This window comes from Phragmites australis, chromosome 11, assembly GCF_958298935.1.
Source record: "Phragmites australis chromosome 11, lpPhrAust1.1, whole genome shotgun sequence".
Classification (NCBI taxonomy): Eukaryota; Viridiplantae; Streptophyta; class Magnoliopsida; order Poales; family Poaceae; genus Phragmites; species Phragmites australis.
In genome coordinates this window covers 33,179,823-33,200,096 of record NC_084931.1, presented here as the reverse complement: position 1 = coordinate 33,200,096, position 20,274 = coordinate 33,179,823, and the positions used below count along the sequence as shown (strand labels likewise).

At 46.0% G+C, this 20,274-nt stretch overlaps 3 protein-coding genes and 1 pseudogene across 4 annotated transcripts; 3 read left to right on the top strand and 1 right to left on the bottom strand.

Moving 5' to 3' along the window:
* The first annotated feature begins 1,044 nt into the window (after positions 1–1,044).
* Positions 1,045–5,949, top strand: LOC133884916 (protein CHUP1, chloroplastic-like; annotated as a pseudogene).
* Positions 5,950–7,323: 1,374 nt separating this feature from the next.
* LOC133885322 (oleosin-like) lies at positions 7,324–8,447 on the top strand. Its single transcript, XM_062325019.1, has one exon. The coding sequence runs from the start codon at positions 7,642–7,644 to the stop codon at positions 8,122–8,124; it is 483 nt and encodes a 160-aa protein (XP_062181003.1). The 5' UTR covers positions 7,324–7,641; the 3' UTR covers positions 8,125–8,447.
* A 3,945-nt stretch (positions 8,448–12,392) lies between these two features.
* LOC133885635 (probable 2-oxoglutarate-dependent dioxygenase AOP1) lies at positions 12,393–14,786 on the top strand. Its single transcript, XM_062325368.1, has 3 exons — positions 12,393–13,296; positions 13,379–13,700; positions 14,328–14,786. Exons 1-3 carry the CDS (start codon positions 12,704–12,706, stop codon positions 14,568–14,570), a joined length of 1,158 nt encoding a protein of 385 aa, XP_062181352.1. The 5' UTR covers positions 12,393–12,703; the 3' UTR covers positions 14,571–14,786.
* Positions 14,787–15,135: 349 nt separating this feature from the next.
* LOC133885636 (zinc finger CCCH domain-containing protein 39-like) lies at positions 15,136–17,396 on the bottom strand. 2 transcript variants are annotated; one of them, XM_062325370.1, is made up of 3 exons: positions 17,158–17,396; positions 16,019–16,765; positions 15,136–15,906 (listed from the first exon to the last, which is right to left on the bottom strand). In XM_062325370.1, the coding sequence occupies exons 2-3, from the start codon at positions 16,718–16,720 to the stop codon at positions 15,571–15,573; spliced, it is 1,038 nt and encodes a 345-aa protein (XP_062181354.1). In that variant the 5' UTR covers positions 16,721–16,765; positions 17,158–17,396; the 3' UTR covers positions 15,136–15,570. The 2 variants fall into 2 exon arrangements, with proteins under 2 accessions (XP_062181354.1, XP_062181353.1); XM_062325369.1 differs by having other exon boundaries at positions 15,136–15,909; positions 17,158–17,395.
* Positions 17,397–20,274: the final 2,878 nt, after the last annotated feature.

Below are 20,274 nucleotides of genomic sequence, written 5' to 3'. Positions count from 1 at the left end.
CGCACACTCCCTTACCACGGGGATTTGGAACCTTGGCAGAGACACTGAACATCTGATAAAAAGGTAAATTTTATCATCGCAGTAAAAGAAGACCAATAAGATTTCATAGGGTCAAATACAAGGAATACCAACTATCGCATGCACCATGTGAAATGTATATGGGGAAGGGCTTCGACCGTTGTTTTTCATGTTGTGATCTTGTTACGAGGAGAAAAATATATAATCAGGTATTACATCATGCATTGCATACAACTACAAACTAAGGTCTGTACCTAATCTTAATCAATGAGAATATAAAGGCAAAAAAACCCTAAGGCAACAATAATCATTCAGCAGACTGATGACTAGCGTCCAAACTAAATGGCTATTTGTTCTGCTGTGCACCAGCTCTACCCCACTATATTCAGTAATCATACACCAGATATATGAAATGATTCTCTGCTTGTGTTCATGAATCCTGTTGCTGCTTCTGAGCCACCAGATATCAGGTATGGTTGCCATGACCAAGTTGTCAACTACTTTGATGACAAACATGCTTCCCTTTCCATGGAGATTCCAAACCTGAAAACGTACACAATGGTATCAGATGGTAAAAGGTTACAGCTCTTATCAGTGAACAGCTCAGTTTATATCAAACAAGAAGGATCTTCTAGTACAGCAAAAAGAAAAATGACAGACTTTCAACTAATTACAGAAGTAAATAGTTAACCATGTCAGTTCTTCCAAGTACGTCCAGGCAAAAATCGTCTAATTTTCCAGCAGGTACAGATGCCAATAGTAAGAGTCCACTATTGCTTTGGATAAAATAGATATAGACTAGCATCCAGGATAGGGTAATGACATGTTCAATCCTGTGAGCCTAATAACTCCCCTCTCACTTCTCCTGTGACACCCAAGCACACCAGCCACCACCCATTATTGTGCAAAGCAAATGGGCTACTAGCTTCCAAGCCACAAGTCTTTCGTGTATCACGGCAGTGCCAAAAGAATCCACGAAGATGCAGCTCCCCCCTCCCCCCGGGTACCATCAGCATATGGAAATTTTGTCACCTACCAAGTAGAAGCACACTACGGGACACAGAGAGACGAAAGAGACTTCTGTGATATATGAGTTTGTTTTTGCAAGGGATAAACACAGATAGGTAATTGCAGCGCCAATATGGAATGAATAAGGCCAGCCACATGTTCTGGTGGTGTTCACCAGCTCTCACTGGCGCCGAGTTTCTCCTTCTCCAATCCATCTCTGGGCTAAGATATGAAGAGAGTGTAGCCGCCTAGGCCATTCATACCTGCTCTAACTCTGCTTTGCCATTTTTTGATGAGTAGAGTCTCTCTGCCTCGGCCCTCCTGCCGGTTGAGGCCGGCAGAGTGATGGGTGAACGGAGTCATGCTTGTGAGATTAGGCTTCGTGGTTGTAGCCTCCGTCGCAGCTTTAACTCTTAAGAGAGCTAACAGTAGGGGCAGACGTAATAAAGGTACAACTCTAGTTCTTCAATTTTCATTCAATAGTTCCTTGTGTTCATTTGAGTTCTTCACTCAAGCTCTACCCAATCCCTGCTTTCAGACAATGGCCAAGCAAAGAAAAGGAAGGACAAAACTCACCATTCTGAACATGTATGTATATCTTTTAGTTACAGTTTGCTAAAAAGTATTGTTGTATTAGTGACCTGTCTGCCTGTACTGATATGTCCGACTGTTACAGGGGGAGAAAGAATAAGAGAAGGAAGAGGTTAAAACAATCAGCGGCATAATCAATTCAGCTCGGTCGCTAGACGACGACGACGATGATATGCTTTCGGAGATTGAGAGCCTCCAGTCAGGAGAGATCGACATCCCTATACCAAGCGATAGGTTTGATGTCAACGGGCGGTATCGTACAACGCTCACACGACTAACGACACCTCTGAGGTAGACAGGCTGCGCAGCCTGGTAAGGGAGATGGAGGAGAGGGAGGTGAAGCTCGAAGGCGAGCTGTACTACGGCATGAAGGAGATGGAGACTGACGTCACTGAACTGCAAAAGCAGCTCAAGATCAAAATAGTAGAGATCAACATGCTCAACAACACCATCAACTCACTGCAGGCAGAGCGGAAGAAGCTGAAGGATGGCGTTGCACGTGGAGCGACAGTCAAGAAAGAGCTTGACGTGGCTAGGAGCAAGATTAAGGAGCTGCAGCGGCAGATACATCTGGAGGTTGGCCAGACAAAAGGTTAGCTGATGCTACTGAAACAGCAGGTCATAGGATTGAAGGCCAAGGAGGAAGAGGCCGCCAAAAAAGAAGCTGAGGTCGAGCGAAAGCTGAAGAAGCTTAAGGAGTTGGAAGTGGAGGTGGTTGAGCTGAGGAGGAAGAACAAGGAGCTGTTGTATGAGAAGAGAGATCTCATGGTGAAGTTGGATCCAGCAGAAGGCAAAATAACAGATGCATCTTAGTACTGTTACTCTGCACAATTAGTGAAGCTTTGAATTTGCATGACATAATTTGCAGCAGCAGATTTTGAATGCCAGCGGTTTGTCTGGTCCCTAAGAATTCTAGTTTATGTGGCAGACTGACAGTAGTTGTGCTATATTTGAAGAGTTTTGATTTTTTTGGTATAAGCCTATCCTCTGCTTGCCTTTAGTTGGATTTTTTTTTTTTGCTTGTGATGTTGTTTTTACTTACAAAAGTAGAACCAAATTATATGCTTCCCCTTTTAAGTTTTATTTTGCCTTTTTCCTATAACCAAAACAATAATTTCATGACCATGACTGCAATTTTGAATGTCCTCTTATTCATGATTACCACCGTACTATTTTTAGCTGCGAAAGTTATTGTACAGCCTAGTATACAAATAATTTCAATGTTTTTGCCACAGTGCTTTACTAGAACAAGAGTTAGAGGTAGACTTATGTGTAACGTTTATGTCAGAATTTCAGATTTTCTATAAAAGAAGAATGATGCGTACTAGTTTCCAGCAAAATATTAGGTAGTGTTTTTTGACGCAAAGTATTAGGCAGTATTGATTGTACTTTTCCAACATGTGCTAATGATATATTCTATAATCATGCAGAGTGATGTAGTTGCCCACGCAGGAGAAGAGATAAACAAGCTGAGGCATACAATGAGGACCTTACAAAGCAAGTGGAAGGCCCACAAATGAGCAGGTTCAGTGAAGTAGAGGAGCTGGTTTACCTGCGTTGGGTCAATGCTTGTCTGAGATTCGAGCTCCGGAACTATCAGACACCATCAGGGAAAGTCTCTGCCCGTGACCTTAACAGGACCCTGAGCCCGAAGTCACAGGAGAGGGTCAAAAAGTTGATGTTCGAGTATGCAGGATCTGAACGAGGTCAGGGTGACACTGACCTTGAGAGTGCTTCTTCTATGCCTTCTTCAACCAGAAGTGAAGACTTTGACAATGTTTCAATTGACAGTTCTTCCAGCAGATACAGCTTCCTAAGCGAAAGGCCTAATCCGATGCAAAAGCTCAAGAAGCGGGGAAGGAGCAAGGATGATAGCAGCAGTTTAGCCTCCCCAACACGCTCCCTGACCAGTGGCTCTCCAAGGAGACAAAGTACCAGCCACAAACCAAAGGGCCCCCTGGAAGCTCTCATGCTAAAAAATGCGGGAGATGGTATAGCCATAACGACATTTGGAAAGAGGGAACATGATCCCAATGACACCTTGGATGAGGCAAATGTTGCATCCTCATTCCATCTGATGTCGAAGACTGTCGAAGGTTTTGCTGATGAGAAGTATCCCGCTTACAAAGATAGGCACAAGCTTGCAACTGAACGAGAGAAAGCGATAAAAGAGAAGGCTAGGCAAGCAAGAGCACAAAGGTTTGGTGGTGGACATAGTTCAGCCCTTGTTTCCTCTCCGAAAGGTGCACTCCCTCCAAAACTTGCTCAGATTAAGGAGAGGGCCCCTGCAGCTAATGCTGAACCCAGTGAGCAATCTAGTGACAACCAGAACAACACCCTGGTGGTGAGCCAGTTGAAGCTTGCCAACATTGAGAAGAGGGCTCCAAGAGTCCCCAGGCCACCTCCCGCGCCATCAGCCACTGCTTCAGGGGCTACAAATACTGCAAGTGGAGTACCACCGCCACGTCCACCAGGTGCGCCTCCTCCACCACCGCCTCCTGGGAAACCTGGTGGCCCACCGCCGCCCCCGCCACCTCCAGGTTCTCTATCCAGGAACCTTGCTGATGGTGACAAGGTACACCGTGCGCCGGAGATTGTGGAGTTCTATCAAAGTCTCATGAAGCGTGAAGCCGAGAAGGAGACATCTCTGGGATCAACATCATCCAGTGTTTCTGATGCCAGGAGTAATATGATCGGAGAGATAGAAAACAGATCAACATTCCTCTTAGCTGTAAGTATCTTCTGCTGGCACCACCTTGTATAATAATCCTGCCAAATATATGTGATTTATAATTAATGCAGCTCATTGTAATTGGTAGTCAACGTTTAACATGAGAAGTGACAAATGTTTTTTTAAAATGGAATGCTTCAGGTCAAAGCTGATGTGGAGACACAAGGAGAATTTGTTGAGTCTCTAGCAAATGAGATCCGATCAGCGAGTTATGCAAAGATAGATGATGTTGTTGCATTTGTAAATTGGCTGGATGAGGAGTTGTCATTCTTGGTAAGCAGTCCCACCATGTTCTCCATACAACACATATAAATTAATAGGGCATCCTGTATGAGGTTTTGTACTTCAGGACTCAAATACATATGATCTACTACTGAAAAAGCATCAACAAACCTTTTTAGGTTGATGAGCGAGCAGTGCTAAAGCACTTCGATTGGCCAGAGAGCAAAACTGATGCATTAAGAGAAGCAGCCTTTGAGTACCAAGACCTGTTGAAGTTAGAGAATAAGGTCTCAAGCTTTACCGATGAACCAAAACTTGCATGTGAAGAAGCTCTCAAGAAGATGTATTCCTTGCTTGAAAAGTAAGTGCCTTCTTTGAACTAGAATTCTCCCTAACATAGTTCGTTAGAGTCTAACAAGAAATTTTTTTCCAGGTCTCAGATAAATGTGATAAACATAATATTGCCCAGAATGATGATTTCACTGAACTAACTAGTGTCAAACTTATGCCAGAGTGGAGCAGAGTGTCTATGCACTACTCCGTACTAGAGACATGACCATCTCACGCTACAAGGAGTATGGGATCCCAGTTGACTGGCTGTCTGATTCTGGAGTCGTTGGCAAGGTGTGCATCTCTAGCATATGCTCCATTTGTTTTCACCTGATTAACAGCCTATGTTGCCAACCTTATGTTACAAAACCATAAGTTTTCAATTTTCTTATAATATTGAGTATATTTTGGTCAGAATATGCATCAAAACTAAATCAAATTTTATTTTGTATGTTGGAATAGATCAAATTGGCACCTGTTCAGCTTGCAAACAAGTATATGAAGAGGGTTGCCTCAGAACTTGATGCATTGCAAGGAACCGAGAAAGAGCCCAATAGAGAGTTTTTGCTTCTCCAGGGTGTGAGGTTCGCTTTCCGAGTTCATCAGGTAAATACTTCAAATTTATATTCGATACTTAGTTAATTCACAAGTGAAATTAGAGATTCGAATCATTAACTTATTTGTCGACCTTCTACAGTTTGCCGGCTTCGATGCAGAAAGCATGAAAGCTTTTGAAGAGCTAAGAAGCAAGATGACTACACAGACATCAGCCCCACAAATGTCTGAAGCATAAGTCAAACACAGGATTCGGCACGTCTCATTGGTTGGAAATGCATTGTTGGTTGAATGGCCTAAGTGTACAAAAGAAAATTGTAAATTTCAGGGTTGTATCAAGCAAGTTGTATATGCCAAGAAGAGATTACAAGTCTTCAGGTTTTGTTCATACGTATACCAGTTTTAGTGCAAGCGTATACCTTTGCATTTAAAGGTTGTAAATTGTAAAGAAGCAGTTCGTAAAAATAAATCACATCAGATGCATAGTTTTGCTACCTTTTTTTTTTTTTTTTTGAACTGAGCATAGTTTTGGTACTAAATGTCCAATCTGGTAGTCTGTTACTATGGAGGTTTTTACTCCAGATGAACCTCACTGGATTTGAAATTTTGTAGGAATTGCCTTGTTTCCCCCAAGCGCGCAATGCATGGATAGCAGATCTAATTTTGAAAGAGAAAAAACTCACCTGAAGGGAGAAGGTCGAGGTTGCGGCGGCGAGCTCGACCTGAAGGGAAAAGCGACCGCTTCCAATGGGCAGTTGTGCTTGGTTCGCCGCCAACTACTCGCCGGAGCCGCCTCGGATTGCTGCGTCAGCGATCAAAGGCTCAAAGCGATGGTCGCGTCGCGTGGGTGGAAGAATCGGTTGGTGGGTTGGGGCCGGCCGCCGCCGGCCGCCGAGGTATCCGAGCGACGAGGAAGGCCGTCGTGTGATAAGTGGGCCTTCATTCCATGTGGGCTGCATGATGTCTGGCTGAAGAAAGAACTGACACAGCCCACCCCGGAAATTCCTATAGGTTGGTGTTTGAGATTCGTGCAACACGGAGCAACGGCCAAGATGAGAGGAGAAAGGGGAGTGATTTTCAAACTTTAATGCATTTTTCTAAAAAAAGGTAAGTTCGTTTTCAAATTCGTTTGAACCACAGTGTGTTTAGAAATAATACAACAAAATGAGATTCGATAGGAATATTTTTCTTTTTTAACATTTTTTTAAAATCTAACATTTTCAATGTTTTAATTCAGCATTTCCAATGTACTAGTTCAACATTTTGAACGCAATGTTGGACTGGTTTTCTCAAAATGTTGAACCGGATTTTACAAAATATTGAATCTAGTCTTCCAAACTGTTGAGTGTATAAAAAAAGCATGAAATCAACATTTGGTGTGAAAATGTTGAGCTAGTTTTTTTTTTCAAAACGTTAAAATAGGTTTACAAAATTTTGAATATAAAAAGTCACGAAATTAGATACCAGTAAAATAGTGGATTCGTAATAAAGTTTAGAAAAAACAGAAAAAGAAACGAAAAAGAGAGCAAATACTTGAGTGGATTGGCCATGCGTTTTTGCTGCTGGGCCGCAAGCAGGGGAGGTTTCTGAGCCTTTATGGGCAGCGCTAAGCTTATAAAATGGTGCACCCCACCATTTTACTCTAGCTTCTTCACCGACGGGAGTGCTGCACCGCCACCGCTGCGACCGCCGCTGTGAACAACGTCTGCTCCGCTGACCAGTGATCATCACATGCTCTCCCAAAACCAGCTTGATCTTCGCACGAACCTCGCGTTGCACACGACAAAACCTGTCCCCGCCCACCTGCCGACCGCGACGCGTGCTAGCCACCTCTACTCGAATCGTCGATGCCGTTGCACACGTGCCACTAGACGTACGTAGCTCGTGCCAAAGCTGGCATCTTCCTCAGTTGAAGGAGGATCTGGTCCGAAGAAGACGGTGAAAGAGAAATGCCAGGAGCAAAAGCGCAAGCGAGGTAGCGTACGTACGGTCGTGGCCTTGCTCCCCTCCACACACGTCGCGCATGCACGCGTGGCGCCCAGACACGTGCCCGCGCTCGCACGTCCCTCTCCGCGCCTTTAACTCCTCCCCGCCATTTCCCAGCCACCACAGTGCCATCTCGACACCTCCGAGCTGCCCCGACTCCTCAAAGCCACGCGTCGCGCGACTAGGCCGTGCGTAGGAGCATGGCAGATCGACAGCAGCACGTGCACGGCGAGGGCGTGTCCCCGGCGGACTCGTCAGCGACGCTGCTCCGGCGGGTGCAGACCCACGCGCCCAACTCCAAGCAGGTGGTCGGCTTCCTGACGCTCCTCGTCTCCGGCGCCGTGCTCCTCCTCTTGACGGGGCTCACGCTGACGGGCGCCGTCGTCGCGCTCGTCTTCCTGGCCCCGCTCGCGCTGCTGACCAGCCCCATCTGGGTGCCCATCGCCATCGTGCTCTTCGTCCTCGTCGCGGCCGCGCTCTCCGCCTGCGGCTTCGTCGTCGCCGCGCTCGCGGCGGGAACGTGGATGTACCGGTACTTCACGGGGCGCCACCCCGTGGGCGCCGACCGGGTGGACTACGCGCGCAGCCGGATCGCCGACACGGCCAGCCACGTCAAGGACTACGCAAGCGAATACGGCGGGTACCTGCACAGCCGCACCAAGGACGCCGCGCCGGGCGCCTAGGCGCACGCCGGCGCCACGGAGCATGTCGCCGTTACGTTAGGTCGCTGAAGCTTTTTTGCTCGTGTTCTTTGTACTCTCTCGTGCCGTTAATCTCCTCTGCTTTTCATAAGGTTGGTGTTCTTTTGTAGAGTGAATTAGTTGGATCTAGTGCTGATCAAATGGGCGATTCGGCACGGCATGGCCCGAGTCAGAAATGGCATAGCCCGTTTAGGCACGGCTTGGTTTGGCCTGTTAACCAACGTGCCGTGTCGGTCTGCTTGTTGAGCCGTCAGCCCAAGGCCGTGGCACGATAGGACGTGGAAAATCAGAAATAAAAAATAAAAAATGAGTTATATCAATACGGACATTTTTTTGCTGTGCGGGCCCATCCACCACATGCATCAATGCGTGCAGGCTGTAGCTCTTATAAAAATTGGGAGGTGCTAGTTTTCACTCGTATATTTTACTTAACAACAACAGTAATCGTTGGAGCAAGATCTAATAGCTGAAAAAAAAACTGATTTATAAGCGAACAATAATTTTCTATAGTAGAGATATGTATAATTTTTTAAGTATATATTACATACAAATTTTTGACGAAGTATAGATTAAAAGACAAACTCACGATCGAACATCGGATAGGCAACACGTCAAATGAAAAAAAAAAAGCTTTGATTTTGAGTCAATTGAAATATAGTAAATCCACTCAATTGAAATATAGTAAATCCGTTAAAAATTCCAATTTTCTATCCGATGCATGATGTACAATACCTACCCGTAGTAATAGACTAGTGCCTACGTCCAAGTCTTTGAGGCCTGAGGCGCTGACGCACTGCTGTTGCGCGGCCGCGGGAGACGTGACGACTGACGAGCGAGACGTTGCTAAGTACCTGAGTACAACGCGGAGCCCGCACGGCCGCACGCGAGCTGCTTGGAGCGGCCGCGGGACGGCGGGAGAACGTTGCCGAGGGAAGCGGACCGAGTGGCCGAGTGCCGCGCCGTGACGATGGGCCAGGCAGTGCCGTCGGCCGGCATGCCACGGTTCAAGTTCAAGTCCAGCCCAGCCCGGCCCTTCATGCTGTGCCGGCCCGACACAATAATAAACGGGCCGTGCCGTTTTTTAACATGCCCACAATACCGAGCCATGTACTGGTTTATTAGGTCCGGCCTATTTGACCAGGTCTAGTTAGATTATAAGAGGTTGGTTGTCTATATTAGATTGGTCATAAGTTACCGTGTCACACTATAAATTAGATAAAAACTTAAATACATAAAACTAGATTTTATAAGATGGTTTACCTTTAGTGTAAAAGGGCAGTTAAGTGCTCCATCCGTAGTAAACTATAAAGCCCTTACCCTCCGAAAAGGGAGGGGGTTGGATGAGCAATTTCTACTTGGATCCTCTGGTTGTGTGTATCCATAGTATCCATAGTGCTTGTACAATGTACACGACAAGTGGCAAAAAATTTAAAAAAGATAACATACTCCACATATTTGCTAAAATAGATAGTATAATAATGTATTTATAAATTTAGCATCTATATCCGACACTTCAAACACCGAAAACCTGATTTCGGTACGCGAGGCACTGAAAAACGATGGGCGCGGACTGTGTTTGGCACCTGAGGTGCCGAATATAGGCTGCCAGTGTCATTTCGTCGTCCACGTCGTGTTTTGTCGTGTGTCATTTCAGGGTTGAATAAAGTACAATAACACAACTTTATTTCATTAGGTTGCGAGTGAATAAATAAATAAATGAACTTGATGAGTGAGTGTTATTTCGTGTCATTTCTCTGCGTAGAGTACAGTACCTACTTGTGATAGCGGGGCTGAATAGAGTGTAGTAGCACAACTTTATTTTATTAGTGCACGAGCGAATAAATAAAGAAATGAACTGGATGAGTGAGTTTGTGTAAATTTGTTCAAATGTAATTTGTTGATATTTTATTATTCATTTAATGTATATGTGTAGGTAATTTTTTAGTGAAGTAACGTTGTGGGATATAAATTCTAATTGTCAAACAATAATAGTTGTGAAGTACGATTATCATATAATCTGGTATAGATGTTACATACACTGATAAATATTATACGGGATATAGGATTTTCGTCAGTGCAGCAATGGACTATACCAAAAAGAGATAACGACAACAAATATTGACATGTATGGTACGTCTAAAATTAACTTAATAGCGTGTCACTACTAAACCAAACATACCTTAGGGAATAAAAATAGACCATGTTATAATAGATGATTTCTACCGAGTATAACTAGGATATTTACCCTTTCGCAGGGCATTGGGGTCATTCGCTTTAGCGCGACAGGCCCTCTCCCGCTTCCTCTCCCTCTCTGTTTCGCGTGCCTCACACGCTCCTCCTCCTGACGCTTGAGCTGTAGTTACTCCTGTTGTTGCTCGTACTATCAGAGTTCATACGCTTTCCTCCTCCATCGTATGCTCATATCGACCCATTGCTTCTGGTGCGTAATTTGCTCCATATCCAGCCATTCTATGAAGTCATATATTGGTGGAGGTGACTGTACAAATAAAAGAAGAGGGGAGATTAAGTAAGACAATGCATGAAATCGTAAGAAAAGTACCACATTAGGGATATACGTCGCTATACTGGTGGGTACTCGTACGGTCTATGTCGAGACTTATCGTACTGGTAGTTGGCACACATGAAGAAGCGTAGGCTATAGGTGTAGGAGATGTCTTAGGACTCATGAAACCTACAAGGGTTGCCACAGAAACACATCGGTGTTCGACACTCTGGGGGTGAAAATCCCCTAATATTTCTTGGGTAGGATTGGTGGAGCTGAGGAAGACATTGTAGTTGAGAGAGCTAAAGAAGTAGTGGTTTATCCATGGATGAGGGTGGGGTTATTTATGGTGGCTGAGTGCTAGTGCATGGACTGAGTACATGGGTTTGGCTGGGAGCTGGAGCATATGATTCCTTATGAAAACTAAAAAAATTATGGTATTGATGATTGGTTGAGATTCTTTGTGAAAGTTGTTGTTTAGTGTGGTTATTTTATTTTGCAAAAGTTCAGTAATGAGTTATTATTTTCTTCGCATGGAGACGTGGAATCCTATAAAAACATTCTCTATGAAAGCTATTAATATTGAGTGGGTATAGAAGTAGCATCTATCCATTTGATCTTAATCCAAAGTCAAAGCCTGATTTAAGCATTCATCCTAAAGCAAGCACAACCCGAGATTGAATGGTTCATACAATCACATGGTTGATGCTAGAGCTGTAATTAATGTTAGTCCCTGAGGTGCTAGTGATACAACGTCTATGCTAGTCCTCAAGATGCTCGTGCTACAACATTAGTCATAAGAGGGCACTAGCATAAGCATTAGCGTGTCTAAAGCCTGAGTTCATAAATACTTTTCATATGTTGGAAAGAATTATGTTTGGATAGTACGTTAATATAATAAACTTACCATCACATTGATTAGACATAAAATTCATAAATAGTTCATAACATAGTACATTAATATAAGACACTAACTATATACCCATCAAACTGAACTAATAAAATAGAAAGATAAATAAAATAAATAGTCATGCATGGTATTTGCATAGTGCATAGCGTATATATGTTGAATAACTAGATCATTTTAAGACGGCGGAGGAAAGTGACGACGCAAATTAGCAGAAGAATCCTAGCTATGCCAGTTAATACTACCAAGGTAAGATGGTTGTCGTCTTCAATATGGTAATGAAAAGTTATAAGGATAGTTACCAGCAAATTCACCATTATTTTTAGGGTCGTCAATGTCCTTCAGAGATGGAGCCCTCGGATGAAGGGGTCATTGTGGCACGAAATCATCATCGTCGTCGTCATCTTAAGCTATCATGGTAGTAGCATGTCCTATTTCTTTGTCGGTTGTACGCCATCTTGTTGTGGTGCATGAACGTCCTCTTACGATGATCATTGAACCTTCTTCTATATTGCTACTAGAACGTCAAGGTATTGGTGGCATGAAATCATCATCCTCATCGTTCTCGTTATTTTCTGGATAAGTAGTAGAGGCGCCCATGTACCCTTTAGGTTTACTGACCATTGCCATCTTCTATGCGAACGAGACATGACATCCCCTCGAAAGCATATATATCACTCAGAAATTTGTGATGTCTTGTTGATCAATTGTTGTGGAAATCCCTTTAATCATGAAAATCTCTTTTATGATAAAAATCCTGATCATAAAGATATAGACTGACCACACGATACTATCCTAATCCGAACAAGAATCTTCTAACCGCTAGTATTTGCCAGGATAAGTCCTCAGAATAGAAGACCCACGCTCGAATTGGGCGATACTTTTGCTGCTACTTGAAACATTTCCGAGACCTTGCTTGTTTGAAACTTCCCATCTGCTTTTGAAATGCTTGGCAGGAGATGATCCAGACAAAACAATGATATGCTGTTGCTTAAGCAAAAACAGAGTCATCGTCAGGTCTAATCGGAGAGAAGATTGAGGTAACTTGAAGCTTTCGTGCATGTAGACATCAGTGACCGAGGATTTGACTGACCGGGTTGCATTTCTATTCCTCTTTTGGAAGAGAGAACATCGGTGATTTGCACTAAAACATGAACCCAGTGGGCTTGTCCCAGGGCCGAGTTCTGGCTAGTGCTGGAATTATCAGGCACATTTCTATTCCTCTCTTGGAAGAGAGAATCTTTCCATTTCCACATGCAGGGCAGGGGAAGTCAACCATGGCGGCCACCAACCACGACGGGAAGCAAACCCATCGCTATCTGAATCGAACACACAGAGAGCTGACGCAGGTGAGCATGAGCGGCGAGGCGATGCAGCTCCCTTGGATCGACTTCTCTGGCGTCGAGCCGTCGGCGCCCGGCACCGGGACCTGGTCGGAGGTGCGCTCCCAGGTGATGGACGCGCTGGCCTCCTTCGGCTGCTTCGAAGCGCGCTACCCGCCCCTGACCCCGGAGCTCCGCGCCGCGCTCTTCGACACCGCCGTCAGGCCGCTGTTCGCGCTGCCCGTCGACGTCAAGCGCCGCAACTACTACGGCGCCGACAAGCCCTTCCACGGCTACCTCGGCGGCCTCCCGGGCCTCGACGCCTACGAGAGCCTCGCCATCGTTGACGGCTCCAAGCCGGATCCCGTCCGCGCCTTCGCCGACCTCGTGTGGCCCGACGGCGGCGGCGACGCTAGCTTCTGGTTAGTATAAGACCTCTTGTTTCTTGCCCAAGGACTGCTCCCGCAAGACGACCGACGCTTACGGCTTTCGCTGCGCGTGCAGCGAGACCGTCCATGGCGCGGCGAAGCGGATCACCGAGCTGGAGGAGGCGGTGCGGAGGATGGTGATGGAGGGGCTAGGGGTGGCCAAGTACCACGAGCCGCTGGACGAGTCGACGTGGCACCTGTTCCGGATGTCCGAGTACAAGGCGCCCAACGCCGCGGAAAAGGCGCTCGGGTACCTGTCGCATCAGGACACCAACTCGCTCAGCGTGGTGTGCCAGCGCGCGGTGGAGGGGCTGGAGGTGCAGACGAGGGACGGGGAGTGGATCCTCGTCAAGCCGTCGCCGACCTCGCTCGTCGTCATCGCCGGCAACGCACTCCGGGTACGCATTGATCACTGCAGTTAGTTCTGTTTCCCTCCCTAATTTCAGTTGGCAAGAGGTTGCAATGCAACAACTCTCGCGGTTGCTGGTGATCCCAGTCATTTGAGCTGATTAAGCAAGAATGCTAGCAAGTTTCATTGAGCAGACTGATAGCAAGTAGCTAGATTGCTCAGTTCTGTTGTGGAAAACTGGAAATTGAACGGCTACCCTTAGGCAAAAGTGGACCATTGCTTAACTTGCCTTGCACTGTTGCAACCATTCAGAAAACATTGTCAGCCGCAATAATATGCAGGTGTCAGGAGTGATAAGATGATGGCCTACTCCTAAGAGATCAGCATATGAGTTTCGTTTGCGCTCGAATTAACCGACACCTTCGCTGCTACTTGACATAATTTTCCAGACCTGCTTGTATTGTTTACTAAGACACAGAGCACTGGAATCATGTGCATGGGTATATCAGGCATTGTGTTCCTACTCCTACATTGCAGAATCTAAGCCTGCCTAAATCATTATGGAACCATAGATCATGTCTGCATTGCTCACCAAGTTCTAGCTTTTCTTATGGTTTAAACAATCCATTTCTGCACTGATCACGTCTCCTGACATCTGATTTTTCACATTCTCTAGGCATGGACAAATGACCGTCTGTACGCGCCATTTCATCGGGTCACCGTCAGTGGGGATGTCACCAGGTACTCCGCCATCCTGTTCTCGGTCCCCAGCTTCAAGATCCAGGCGCCCGATGAACTTGTGGACGACCAGCACCCTCCCCGTTTCAAGCCCCATTGCAACGACGACTTCGTCCGCTTCTGTGTTTCTGAAGAAGGCGCTCGCCACCAAGATAAACTCAAGGCCTTCTGTGGAGTATAGGCAACAAATTGCATCTGCTGTTGAGCCCCAACCGCACCCTCACGTGATTCACTTCGTTCGACCAGCATTCATTCTGTCTCGGCGCTGGACTCCCCCTGTACACTTAAACGTACAGACCGGACCAGAGAAGACACTGGTTGCATTTCCTATGGTCTGAATTCTGAAACATGGATAATCTGGCAGGCATGAAAGAAATGGATAAGTTTATGTTGGGTTTTGTAAAGTGTAATCCCACTATTGACTTCCGCGGTAGAGACCAAACTTGTCTGCACTGCGAATCAAGCTACAGAGACAGCAAGGCAGAGCTGCACCGAGCAGAGCAGATTTTAGGACGCAAGATGAAAAGAACACAGTTATCACTTGTTCATACATAAGTACCAGCCAAGCAGCCATTGTAATGTCAGGAAAATCACCGGCCGTTGCAAATGATAGACTGTAAATTAGGACAGCAAGATCGTCTGCAGAAAACAAAGAGCACCAGAAACTGGAGGCAGGCAGAATGCCACCTATACAAGCTACATATGTTCCTCATCAGAAATATAATTCACTGCTTTAAATGTTCAGAAACAATACAACTGAAGACGCTCGCATTTGCCAAGTGTGCAAGTGTTCAACACATCAATGAAATATTCAGATAACAGCCTTACTTAGTTTACTTACAGGAGTTGAGCAATTTATCGCCCGATTCGCCCAAAAAACGCAACTAGGATAATGGCATTAACATATACCGGAATAGTAAACCATATTCCAAATACAATTAACCCCAACATAATTCACATATTTGATGACCGGATCAGCCCCGTATGAACAGCTCGGTGTCTAGATCTCTATATTCACATCTTGCCTGTGTGTAACTCAATATCGTTTTCTATGTCGCGTATCTAACTACACCTTATTTACGGCTCTAATTTTCTGCCTCGTCTTTGATAATGACATAGTTTTTTTACGACTGTGACAATGACATAGTGAGAGAGTGGCGGTTGGTGATGGACTGACATAATCAGGGGCGCAGGACGCGGCGGTCGGCGGGGGTGATGGAGTGGCGAAAGTGGCAGCGGTGGCCGTAGGGGCAGACGTCGCCGGCGAGCACCATTCGGCAGACCTCGGTCTTGTAGCGCGGGTGGCGGATGACGGGGCGGAGCTCGGCGATGCCGTGCGCGAACTGGCACTGGTCGCCGTACGGGCACGCGCTGGTCTCCTCCCACTTGTTGCACAGCTCCGTCTTGAGCATGCCCTGGTTGTACACCTCGAACTCCAGCCCGCCATTAAGCTTCTTCTCCTTCCCACCCTTGTGCTCTTCCCCCTTCGCGGCGCCGTCCATGCCCACGAACACGCGCTGCTGCTTGCATGGCCGCGTTGAGAACAACAGACGAACAGGTAAGACTCATGGACCGATTGACCACTAGACTCGGTCACAACGGAGGAAGTGGATTGGGGACTGATCTCACCGAGCCCACGTTCGTCGGCTTGGACACGCGATGCTTGCCGTTCTGGTTCATCTTGAGGTAGCCGGTCGAACGGACGGAAATGCTCTTCGGCAGCATCGCGTGCTTCTCTCCCGGGGGGAGGGGTAGCATCTGTGCGGCTGGCGGCGGCGGCGGAAGTGGTGGTGGCATGGCCTTGGCCTGCTCGTCGGCGAGGTGGAGACCGCGGAGCTCGTCGGCGAGGGCGAGGGCGGAGCTCTGCTTGCCGCCAACCATGGCGATGCAGCGCGCAAGGTCGCCGTTGGCGACGCGGAGCTCCTCATTCTCCCGGCGGAGCGCTGCCGCCTCGTCGCTGGCGTCGGCGAGGTGCGTGAGGCAGAGCTCGTAGCGGCTGGCCACCTCCTGGTACTGGAGCGCGAGGCGGGCGAGGCGGAGGCGGTGCTCCGCGGCGGCGGCCGCGTCGTCCCCGTCGTCGATGACAGAGTCGGAGTCGGAGGAGCCGCGGGAGAGCGAGGCGGCGCGCGGCGACGGCGTGGAAAGCCCGCGGCCGTAGCCGGAAACGAAAGGGGAGGAGGTGGAGTATCCGTAGAAGAGATCGTCGCCGTTGGTAAGCAGGTTGGGTGAGGAGAGGCTGGAAGCGAACCGTGGATCTCCGAAGCCGAACTGCTTGGGCCCAAACGCCGCGTACAGGCCGCTGGGCTGGGCAAGGGGGAGGAGAGCTTCCATGGCGTGCTGCTCCCTGTCCCTCTCCGCTCCGCAGACAACTTGTCTCTGCAACCAAATCGAATCAAAATGTCATGGAAAATCGAAGAAAAACCGCAGTAAATCTCTGGAGCGAAAGGGACTGCAGAAAACATACACGACCACGAAGCATATTGCTCAACTCAACCCCAAAAACTAGCCGAACACGATCCAGATTCAAACAGAAAAATCGCAATAAGCAATCAGAGAGTAGCCAATGAGTCCCATCTGCAACTTGTTCCGCGTCGTGTAGAACTGAAACTTTCAATCCAGTTACGATCTCAAGAACTACAACGATCAAACCACACGCAAAACAACGGCCGGATCGACCAAACGCACATCCCAAATGAATGACCGAAGCGTAGAGCAACAAAAAGCCGATCCCAATCGAGCGGAAGCTTAGAACCAAACACATCACTCACCTCTTAATTCGCCTCCACTGCCGGAGTGCGCGCTCGCTTTGAGACGCGGATTTGGGGCTGGGGGAGAGACTTGAAGGAGGGAGAGGGAGGTGGCGCGGGTAGAATGATGCTCGGTGCGTGCGGGCTGGCGCCGGGGCGCGTTTACATAGGCCGCCGCATGCAGCGGCGGGCGGGGAGCGATCGGGCGGCCGATGCAGTGGGGCCCGCGTGTCTGCGGAGTGGCAGGCTGTTAACAGGAGTGGGGGGACAGCCGAGGCCGTTCGCCGCGCCGTGCGAATTGTGTCTTGCCGCGCACGGTGCAGAGCAGTGTTGGGGATTGTGGGCCCGTTTGGATGGCGCCAATATTCTGCGGAGGATTTCGCCGTCACCGTAGGGGTGTGAAAATGAGAGCTTGTTTATTTAAGTTTCTGTTTTTAGTTTTTTTTGAAAAATTGTGTTTTTAGTTTTTTTTTGAAAAATTGTGTTTTTAGTTTTGTTGAAAAGTTGTTTTCGAATTTTAGCAATTTATTTTTATAATATTTTTTAGCTTCTTAGCACACTATTTTTTTTTAAAAAACTACTCTCAATTAAATTTTCATCTTCTAGTTTATTTTAAAAAAAATAAATTTCTGATTTCTCCAAAAATTACTTTCAACGATCTATTTGTTTGGATTTGTAACTTCTAACCTCTGACAGAAGTAGAAGCTAGAAACTGGTTCAAACAAATATGCCCTGAAGGTAAAAGCGCATGCTAGCCTAGGAGAGCAAAAGCATTGGTGTTGATCCAAACGCCTACACACGCATTTGGGCAACGACATTTTTTAGCAGGGTGAGTCCGGGCGCCTGGACGCCCGGAGCTGAGTGCCTTGCTCCCGTTCCAATTTGCCCGCCGACCGGTTCGATGTGCTCTGATCAGTGAACGAGCATGAGTTGACTACGGGAGCCAGGCACCTAATCTTGTGTAAATTTCAGAATTCAACCTGTTGCAGCACCTTCAGATTGCGGTAATTTTGCCATACATTTTCAGTAAGGTCATATCTCATTTCTCATATGGTTAACGGATAAGAACCCTTATTTCACAATGAAGCTACTAGCTTGCTTTGTTCTTACGGGTCTATCCCTTTCCAATCGAGCTAACCATCGCCGTCTTGAGGAAGAAACTAACACCAAAAAGGCGGAAAAAAAAAGTGTCACACAGTCCATAGCGTTGCTTCTTCAGCACAGCTTTAACAGAACTTGGTCCACCGCGACCGTGCACGTACGCACGTCCGGGCGGCGGAGGGGCTCAGGCCCTGTTTGGCTCAGAAGGTCCAATTAAATATGCTATTGAGAAGTTAGTTTTTGAAAAATTCAAAAACTGGTTGTTGAGAAAATAAACTAAAAGTTAAAAATCAGTTAAAATGAGCTTTTAATTTTTACGTGCTGAGAAGCTAAAAATTTATTATAAAAACTAATAAAAAAACTATTAGCCAGAAAACAAAAGTCAACTTTTTAACCAAAAATAAAAAACCTCAACCCAACCACCAAACACAGCCTAAAGCCCTCCTACCCCGGACACATCTGGATCTTTTATTTTTTTTAGTTAATTTTACAAACCCAACATTTTCTTAGTCTAATAGTCACAAAACTAGCATTTTTTTTCTATTTCACAAACACACCACTATTTTAGTTCCTTCTCACAAAACTACCACTCGTACTATTCTATCATTATGCTATTCGGAATTCACTGTTCATCAATATTATTGTTTATGAGCACGGTGGTCTTCTGTTTCTCAAAAAATTATAGAACTTTTTATATATGTTTTATAATCTATATGCAATCCATTTTAATTGGATTCACCAAAAGTCCTACTTAGAATTTAAATTTAAATTATCAAAAAGACTACTTTTATAACTTCTAACGATGGCTAGGACCTTAAATAAAATCCAAAAATCTAGAAACATTCACTAATATTCTTACTATATGACGTAATAATTTCTAAATTTATTTTCAGCTATAGTTTATATAGTGAAAAGTGAATTTCTTTGTAATGCTCTATTTATATACAACGTGATAAAATAGATGGAAATAAAGCATTACAAAGGAAATCAATTTTTCACCATATAACCTAGGGATAAAGATAATTTTAGAAATTATTCATCATATAATAAGAATATTAGTGAATTTTATCATATTTTTGATATTTTATTTAAGGCCCTAACAATTGGTAGAAGTTATAAAAGTAGCATTTTTAAGAATTTTAATTTAAATTCTACAAAGGATTTTTGTGTGAATCCAATTAAAATGGGTTCCAAATTGATTATGGAACATGTACAAAAATTTATAGGATTTTTTAGAAATAAAAGACTACTGATTTTTTAAGAAACAGAAGACCTCTATATCCATAAACAGTACTATTAGTGAATAGTAAATTTCAAACGGTAGACTGTCGGAATTACAGAAGTAGTAGTTTTGTTAGAAAGAACTTAAAACAGTGATGAGTTTGTGAAATAGACGTGTAAGTGGAAAAAGAAGGGAAGAGAAGAAGCAGAGAAAGGAAAGAAGATGAGGGAGAGGCCCAATGACTCCGATCCGTCACTACTCTAAATAACGCATCACGCACCCACGGCCCGAGGCCACGGCAACTGGCTGAAAAGAGGAGAAACAAGCAAGTGCGTCCGCGACGCCGACGCCCAAACGAATCGGAGAGACTTTTAGGTGCGTGTTTCGGCTCGGCGATGCCAATCAGTCCGGCGAGACGGACCTGTGCTGGCGCGGAGATCCCCATCGGATTAGTTATACACGTCGCTCGTGTTTGGTACGTGCGGATGAAGGCATGCACGGCGATGTTGGACGTCTTGATGTGCAGGTCGGACCTGAAACTAATGGATTCTGTACTGTGTTCCCCGGACTGCCTCCCTGCGTGGCCATCCGTTTGGTGCCAGATCATGTCGAGCCATGCACCTGATGCGAACCAGTACGAGCTAGAGTCGTTGTACTTAATCTTGCCCGTGATCGTGCGTACAGGTCGGTCGAAAACCAAATCATGTGATGTAAAATAACTTGAAATGTGTGATGCTGGGCTAGAAAACTGGTACAGTCCAGTTGAAGTCAGGCGTGGCCTAGTTCAGTGGCTTAAGCCCTCTCGCCATGTTTAA